This window comes from Numida meleagris, chromosome 1 (assembly GCF_002078875.1).
Source record: "Numida meleagris isolate 19003 breed g44 Domestic line chromosome 1, NumMel1.0, whole genome shotgun sequence".
Classification (NCBI taxonomy): Eukaryota; Metazoa; Chordata; class Aves; order Galliformes; family Numididae; genus Numida; species Numida meleagris.
This window is the reverse complement of record NC_034409.1, coordinates 29,811,321-29,820,113: the sequence shown is the minus strand read 5'-3', so window position 1 is coordinate 29,820,113 and position 8,793 is coordinate 29,811,321. Positions and strand designations below refer to the sequence as shown.

General features: G+C 41.8%; 1 protein-coding gene across 1 annotated transcript in view; it reads left to right on the top strand.

Annotated features, from left to right (window-relative positions):
- YAF2 (YY1 associated factor 2) overlaps positions 1-8,793 on the top strand; it is a gene marked incomplete at its 5' end in the record, with an annotated part of 33,545 nt that continues 24,752 nt past the window's right edge. Inside the window, 2 exon segments of the mRNA XM_021384961.1 lie at positions 1-184; positions 314-439. Of these exon segments, the coding sequence (XP_021240636.1) occupies positions 159-184; positions 314-439 (152 nt within the window).

Below are 8,793 nucleotides of genomic sequence, written 5' to 3'. Positions count from 1 at the left end.
GCGGCGGCGGCAGGAGTTTCCCCGACAGCTGGAGGTTGCGGCGGTGGCTCCTCCTCCGCGGGTCTCCGTTAGAGGCGAGAGACCCCCGCGCTCCTCCTTATTGACAAATACACAAAGGGCCGCGCCGGGGCCGGGCCGGGGACGCGTCTGGAGGCGGCATGGGAGACAAGAAGAGCCCGACCAGGTAGGGCAGCGCCGCCGCCTTCCCGGGGCCCGCTCGGGTGCGCGGGGCCGGCGGCGATGGCGCCGGGGGGGCCGGCGGGCGGCGGAGAGCGGCGCGCCCCGCGCTGCCCCGCGTGCTGTGTCTCCGCAGGCCGAAGCGGCAGCCGAAACCCTCCTCGGACGAGGGCTACTGGGACTGCAGCGTCTGCACCTTCCGCAACAGCGCCGAGGCCTTCAAGTGCATGATGTGCGACGTGAGGAAGGGCACCTCCACACGGTGAGTCCCCGCCGGCGGCCCCCGGGCGCGAGGCGGCGGCCCTGACAGCGGCGGGGCCGCGTTCGGCGGGGGGAGCCGGGCCGGGGGTTCCCCCCCCCCCCCCCGCTAAGCGTGCCCCGGGCGGAGCTGCGGCGTCCCGCGAGGACCTGTTCTCAGCGAACCGTCAGAAGGCGCACGGTGACCTACCTGGTTCCTGCCCCTCCTGATGGCCTGAGCGGGCGCGCTGGGGGAGTGGGGGCTTTATTCAGCCAGCGGGAGTGCTGGCCGGGGAGAGCGTTATTAACGAATCCTTTGTTACGCTATCGAGCTTATGGGTTAATACTGTCAGCCGGAGAAGTTTGAGTGGCAATAAAAGTTGCGATCCTATGGTGAGCAGCAATTGCGTTTTTAGATAGCATTCAAAACAGCGCTGAATATGACTCGCAACAAATGTTACACATTTGATTTTGTAAGTGCAGATGCGTGGTGAGAACGATGCGTCTCTATTTCTGAAGTTGATTTCCTGGAGTTCTGCGAACTGGAGTGCGTGTCGGAAGTACTCTCATAACTTCGGCTTCAAATACTTATATGTATATCATAAATAAGGCAATCAGTGAGGTAAATGTGCTGAGGGGAATTGCATCTGTCACGTACAGCGTGCTTTCCAGCAGTGAACGTGGCGTTCTGTTGTATCGCAGGTAGATGTGCTCCGACTGGTAACGTTCAGCAAAATAAGGGGACGAATGTAAGCTTGGGAAGGCAGCACAGCTGAAGGCTGCAGCCTTCCTTAGCCTCCAGCCAGGTTGATAGACAAAGTGACTTCAAAATTATGTTCCACTGAACCGGAAACTCAGTTGGATAAAAGCACTAAGACAAAACAAACAAAACAAGCAGTCCTGAGAAACCCCTATCACCGTTGCTTTTTTTCCCCTCCTTCTTGAATATTTTGTGAACTATGACACATTTGAACGTATTTTAGGAACAATTATTTTTGCTTTCCACATTTCTCCGCTTAAACTCTGAATTGATATGTAGCTGACTGGGTTTGTGGGTGTCTTTTTCCCATTCGGTTTAAATGGGTTGTATTTTTGTGTGGGTGCCAAGTCCGGGGTTAGCCCATGGCATCACATAGATACAGGGGGAGGTTTTAGACCAGGCAGTTTTAGGTCTAGTTCTGAACTGAGATGTAAGCTGGTAAGTAGACCTTTGTATCTATGGAGAGAGTCCTTAGGGTGCCAAGGAGACACAAAAGGCTGTGTGGTTTTTTTTGTTGTTGTTGTTTTTTTTTTTTTTGTTTTAAAGGAAGTGAAGCCCAAGACACCAGATTGGGGCCCTGTTAAACCATTTGCTCATAGCACCCTTAAAATTAAGCATTTTTTCTGTCAGTGTTGTTCAGAATCACAGTACCATGGAGTTCTGATGGCACTGGGAATGTTGTTTTTTTTTTGTCTTCCATTTTGAATCTTAATGTTTGTATAGATGAAGCCGATGCCTCAGTTCTTAAGTATGCACTGGCTCTTACTTCCAAATTTCTGCTTTTTTTTAAATTAATTAAATCTATGTCTACTAGACATAGTAGTGCCTATGTGATGTAAGCAGTGATGTAAATCTCCTTTTTTTAGTTCAGAGAAATCTGTTTCTTTGTGATGAACTGTTTGATGTCTGCTTCCGAGTGTTAAAATTCGCTAAATGTGAACAGATTTGCAGATGGAAAACCAGGCAATCATAGTCAAGTGTAATGCTTTTGAAGGCCACTGGAAATTAGGTTAAGTTGATTAAAACTTGCATGTTTTTATACTAATTGTGTACAATTAACTTCACAGAAACATACTCAGGTGCAGAGTCAGATTTATGTGTGTTTTCACTGTTGAACCATTTTCCTCTCTCCAGAAGAATTATCTTTTATGCTAAGGGCTAGGTATGGATTATGATCTTTAAAACTGGTGGAATTGTTAAGATTAGTGGGAACAATTCTTACAACTCCTCAATCATGTTTTATTATTCTTCTAAAGGGAGCTCTCAATCATGGACTTGAATTAACTTTTTCCGTAGTAGTGTCACTGTGGGTGATTAAACCGGGTTGTTCTTGGACAGGGGACATCCAAGAGAAATTCTGGATGCTGCTGGAGGGGACATAACAGATTCCCAAGGTGGGACTACCACTGCTCAGCATGGAGCCATGCTATGAGTCTGATGGAAAGCTGAGATCGTATCTGCTTGTTGGAAATCCCTGTATGTTTTACTGTAGAACTGTAGCTAGACTTTAATTTGGAAGCGTCACTGAGGATCTAAATTATCCCTGTAGACATGGTTTTCTTATTTACTTTCTAGCCTAAATTGTTCTGTATCGTTGCTTGGGTACTGATAAATTACTGTGTTCCTCTTGATAGGAGGCTGTGCTGAGTACAGTAATTTTCTATATGTGACCTTTAAAGCATTTTGAAGTCTTTCTAGGTGAAAGATGTTGTACAAATGGAAGGAACCTAGAGCTGTAATAATCCTTCATTTCTTGGTCAAATCTCCTGCTGAAGTTCATTAGAGGTATGAGTAAGGAAAGCTGAATAGAACCCTGACACGCTGTGTTGTAGAGGGCACTGGTAACCATCTCTATATTTAGGTTGCCTAATAGTTTCCAGTAAAAAGAATTTGTATGATCTCTTTGTGAAGCCCTATTGTTTGCAAAAGCCATTGAAGTTTGGCAAGAGGAAGAGTCCTCCGGCTAAATAAGCGGTTTGATTTCTCTGTCCCATGAAATTAAGTTTTCCTGAGACATAAACACTTGAAAATCATCATTTCCCCTCTGTCACTTGTGTTGTACAGAAAAGTAAAGTAATTGCTGGAACACTGAGAAAGCCCAGACCTCTGCAGAAGCACCAGTGGCAATGATATTGTGCTGAAAAGCCAGAAATGAATTATTTGGCTCCTGAGGAGGTTATAGTGGGGTTGCTGAATTTGGTCCAGCCCTTAAAACTGCTGCTTTCCTAAAAGAAAGCTGCCTCAGAGGGCATGCTACCATTCCGTTTCCTTCTTGTCTGCTGAACTTCATGGCACTGCCCGAAACAGGAGCACTCCAGTACTGGTTAAGCTTCAAGAATTGGGTTAGACCTTGGACAAGCCATATTGCAGCAAGTGTAAGCTCCCGGTTTATCTGTTCTTCAGTAAGATGGTTTTTGTTTTTGTTTTTGTTGCCAGCTAATGTGGTTAGTCCTTGTCATTTAGGCACGTTGCAAGCTACCAAAGGTTCAGAATTCCAGTCTTGCTGGGAAGAAGCACTTAAGAGGATTGGCATTCTCTGTGAGGGGCTATATATCTCGTGCCTTCTAGGAGGCTGAAATACCTCTCCTTGACATCTCTGCTCCTTCTTTCCCATATCCTATTAACGCACTTGTTACTCAGTGGCAGCATCCTGATCTAAAATTACCTGTCATATTGCTTTCCTTAGTTCGATTCCTATGCGTGTGTATTGCGATCTGGTCTCCGCTTACATGATCCCATTCTTTTTTCTGTGCCATGACAAACTGCTTGTCCATTCAGTGTAAAGGACCAGCAGCCAGGGGAATGTGAGGAGAGCCACAGGAGGAACTGCAGATCTGGCTTTTTAACCTTTGAAATGCTCAATGTGATACTCTGCTGTGCACATGAAGGAAAACAGGGGAGTAGGGTACACGATCAGTTTTTCCTTTCTGAACTAGATAGAATTCTGTGATTTTTTAAATTTTTTTTATTTTATTTTTAATTAGGAAAAAGAGCAGGCTACCAGGGGATATTTTTACTAATTGCATTCCCTGTGCTACTAAAAGGAGAAGGATTGCTGTACAAAGATGCAGCTGCTTAATGCTTGTTATGCTTTTACTTCATTTTATTTTTAAAACTACTGTTTTTTGCTTGCTTTGAGTTCAGCAAAACTTAACAGTCTTAACTGTGAGTCTATGGGTCCAGTGCACACGGTTCTGAAGTATTTTTCTTTTGACGAGTAGAAAGAGAGAATAAGGAGATAAAACAGGTACGAGTGACTTCTGTGGAGCAATTTTTTTTTTTCTAGATATTCTTTGATACACATGTTGGTGCAGCTGCTATATACAACATCATTTACGTAAAATAACCTCTGAAATTTGCAGCCAGAATGAAGTCATCTCAGGTCAAGGTGAATTTCTGTGGAATCAGGATGCCTGCATTTAACATCTTGTGCTAGTGAAGCAGAGACATATATAACAGCTGAATAGGGCACGGCTTCCACGTCCTGTGCTCTATTGATCTCCGTTACTGAATCGTTTTCTCAGCCTAACATACAAAAAGCCAGCTTTAAATCATGGCAGACAAAAGAGTTAATCTGAGATAGAAAGAACTTGAATGCCATCTTTGTATGTTTTCTTGATATTTGTGCGTGCTCCTTGGTTGTGCCTTAGAGTGCGACCATTCGATACGTGCATGTATTTTACATGTCTGACAATCTCCTGACTATGAAATACAGGTCTTTACTTGAAGCTGTCATGAGTTTGTTTTATGCCTTGAGAAGCATAAATAAAGTGCTTAATTTTTTAACTTGGATATCAAGGTCATTTTTCTTCGGAAAATATGTGCAATTTGTTTAGTCATGTACCATCTGGATGTTTATAAGCACAAATCAGTTACATTTAACCAAATCTGGTATTTGTATTTCTGTTGAAATGCTGTGCTGCTCAGGACAGGGAATTGGTCCTTATCTGGTGTATCTGGTTTAACATGTCTGTTTTACAACAGCTTGTTAAGGACTCTCTCCTCTGCCTTCCAGCATGCAGCTTCTGTGCGTATGCGCATGCGCATGTCACGGGGAAGGTTGTAAAGGAGAAAAAGAGGAAGAACCGCCTGTCGTGCTGATTTTACAAATACATGACTGAATCGAGCTTAAACTGGAGAGCATTTCATTACTTGTGGTAGTTTGAGAAGAAAATATTTGCAGGAGTGAAGCGAGCGGAAAATATATAATCCATGCTTTACCGAGCTCTTTATTACAAGTCCTATATTTTAGCTTAAATATGAGGAAAAGCACCAATAAATATTTCTCTTATTTTGCAGATAGCAGTCAGATAATCTAGTCATTCTGGGTTTCAATTCTTATTTTTAAGAAGGGTCTTTGAAAGGAACCTTTGGAATTCTTTAGGAATTTATTTAGAAATGATTTTCCCTGAAAAATATGTTTTGTTTCTTCATATGAAACGATGAAGTAGTTTTTATTGATTGGAGTGGCTCTTTTAAATGCAGTTGATGGGTATAACTTGTGTGAGGAATGGACAATGTAATGGACAGCCAAAAAAAACCCACGTTTTTGAAAGAGAACATAAGCTATCAATTCTGTTATACTTTGGGGTTTTCTGTTTCTTCCTTCCCATTTTTAAAGCAGTCTTCTCAGAACGAAACAAACAGTGTTTCATGTGATATGAAATCATGATGATCAGAGGGCTGGATCACCTCTCCTATGAAGACTGGCTGAGGGAGCTGGGCTTGTTCTGCCTGGAGAAGAGAAGGGAAGACTCTGGGAAGACTTGATAGTTGCCTTCCGATACTTGAAAGGAGCTTATAAGCAGGAGGGAAGTGAGCTTTTTATGGGGGTAGATAGTGACAAGACAAGAGTAAGCAATTTGAAACTAAAAGAAGGGAGAGAGAGATTAGATGTCATGGGAAAAATTTTCACCGAGAGATGGTGAGGCGCTGGCACAGACTGCCCCTGAGAGGCTGTGGATGCCCCATCCCTGGAGGTGTTCAAGGCCAGGTTGGATGGGGCCCTGGGCAGCCTGATCTGGTGGGTGGCAACCAGTCCATGGCCAGGGGGTTGGAACTGGATGATCTTTGATGTCTCTTCCAACCCATGCCATTCTATAATTCTATATTAGGCTAAGACCGAGTAGAGACTGTTTCATGTAACTTTGGTAGTTAATTTAAACCTAGTTTAGTTGTTTCTTCTTGCGTGATATTGAAAACAGTAGTTATATCATCAGTCACCTTTGGTCTGAAATTTAGGTGACTGTCATTGTGTGTCTTCTATGTTTATATACTTTATGTAATTAAATGAACATATAACAGAAGAAAACCTTTATGTAAACTATCTCTCCTTCCCTCCTATGGCAGTTAATTTTGGAGCTCTTGGACAGGAAGAGAAACTTACTAGATATTTTCAACATCACGGCTCTCACAATAGAGTTAGCATACATGACTTCCAGAAGGCCATCTTGGTTCATGGGCACTGCAGGATCACAGTTAAGAATGGCTTGTTCAGCTGAATTGCACCAAAGCCAAGATAAATAGAATAGTGTCTGTCTTCTACAGTTACTAAAGTTGTAAAAGCTCTGAAAAAGTTTGGGTTCGTTTTAAGGATGGTTCTAAGAAGGCTAACATGTCTCTTAATGATCATTTGGCTTATCCATGTTGCTCTCTGGGTACAGGATGGAAATGATCTGTGAGCTAGATCCTTTCATTGAATTGAAAGAAGATGAATAAACATGGGCAACCTGTAACATATTTTTGTTATAACAAGTCTCCAGTAAAAGAGACTAACCCAACAGCGTATTTCTAGTACTTTTTTACCTTTGATGTTTTTCCAGATACCTAACCTCTCTGATCAATAAGATAAGTTGATTTATACTCCTCCTACTCACAATGAATTTCTTGATGTATTTCTAGTTCTTTGCTTATTGAGTTATGGTTTCCCTGTTCACTTATTTGCTCTTGCAAAGTCTTTCTCTGACAAACAAGATTGTGGCAACCCTTTCAGATAAGTAACAGTTTTCTTCTGTTTATATCATGATTTTTTTCTTCATTCTTCAGTTTGCACACCCGTTTCTTACTGTGGCAGTCCAGATGAATGACAGACCTTAATGCTTAGTTGGATTATTTCTTTCCAAATATCCACTGAGTTATTGTGCTTGATGTTGGTTCCTCTTTTTTCTTTTTGTTCAGTATCGTGATGTTGGCTTATCTGTGCCTTGTGGTCTGTTCGATCCACTACATTTTCCTCTCCTTTCCTATCACATTCTTACTTGAGTAGATTTGTTCATATGCAATTGTGGGTCTTGTGGTGCTTTATGGTGTCTTGCTTGTTGTCTTAACTCAGGGTGGGTTTGACAGATGGTTCTCAGCACATTTCAGCATGGTGCTGTTTGCTTGTTCTATCCCTTATTCCTTTGCCCAAATAATGATTAAGTATATTAAATAGTAGTACCTGTAGAACCTCAGTATAAATGGTGTCCTACACCTGTAATTGGTGGTTGAGAACTAGTAAAAACAAACCTAATTTTGAACTTCCTTCTGGACAACTTCATCCCAATCGTAGTCTAGCTGGAGTGACAGAATGTGTTTTTGATTACATTGCAGATCAAGACTCAAGGTTGTGTATTGCTTTTCTCCTAGTCACTTACTCTTTTAGAGAAACTAGAGTGTTTCAGGCCATTTGGCTTTATCCTTTATATGCTTCTAGCTGTTAAATAATTTTCTTCTAGTGCCAGTCTGAAATTTGAGTTAGGCTGAGTCATTTGTTATTTCCTGCATTTGTATTTACTGATCTTGTGACTTCTCTTTTCCTTTTTTTGGCTCAATTTGATTTCAAGAGTGCATCTCATTAGATGTTGTTGACTGCCACATATAACATTTAGTAGCCTGATTTGTTTCTTATTCTAATTTGTACTCCTATCCCCATATTTAATTTGGTTATATGAAATTAATCTTCCCTATGGGGATTGAAGCGAAGACTTTTTGCTTTCTGGTGTTTTCTTTCTTTCTGTGTTTGATAATGGGTGTACTGCTTCCTTTCCATTTTCATGAGGAAATGCTTTCCTTTTGGGTGTGAGGCGTGTATGTTTGTTTGGTTGGTTGTGGGTTGGATTTTTTTGTTTGTTTTTTTTTTGTTTGTTTTAATTATTAGTTGAAATGTCACTTTTGGTTTTAGGGCCATCAGTGGTATTCTTGCTTACTGTGTCTTCTATAGCAAAAATAATTAACTGTCCTGGTCTGAAAGATACTGGCTTTTGAATTAATACCTTCAATGAGACTAAAGACTAAATACATGAAAAGAGAAGTCTTGCTGGTAAGAAGGAAGCTCATGTATCTCTTGCAGAGTGATCACAAGTTGTATTTTCTGACCCACAGCTTTTTGTAACCATTTATCCTTTACTGTTGTGACTGTCGCTATGCTTATTCCTGCTTAATAAAACTCAATTCAAGTAGCTGTACATCTTGGAAGTCAGGTTAGGATATGCTTCACAGAAAAATTTCTCACAGTATCAGATGTCTTCTCTTCTTGGCTGGTACAGCCAAGCAAAAAAAAGAAAATAATTTAAATTTAGGCTAGTGGGATAAAATATTAAGTGTTCATTGTACGTGCTTTCATACAGTAGCTTATCGTG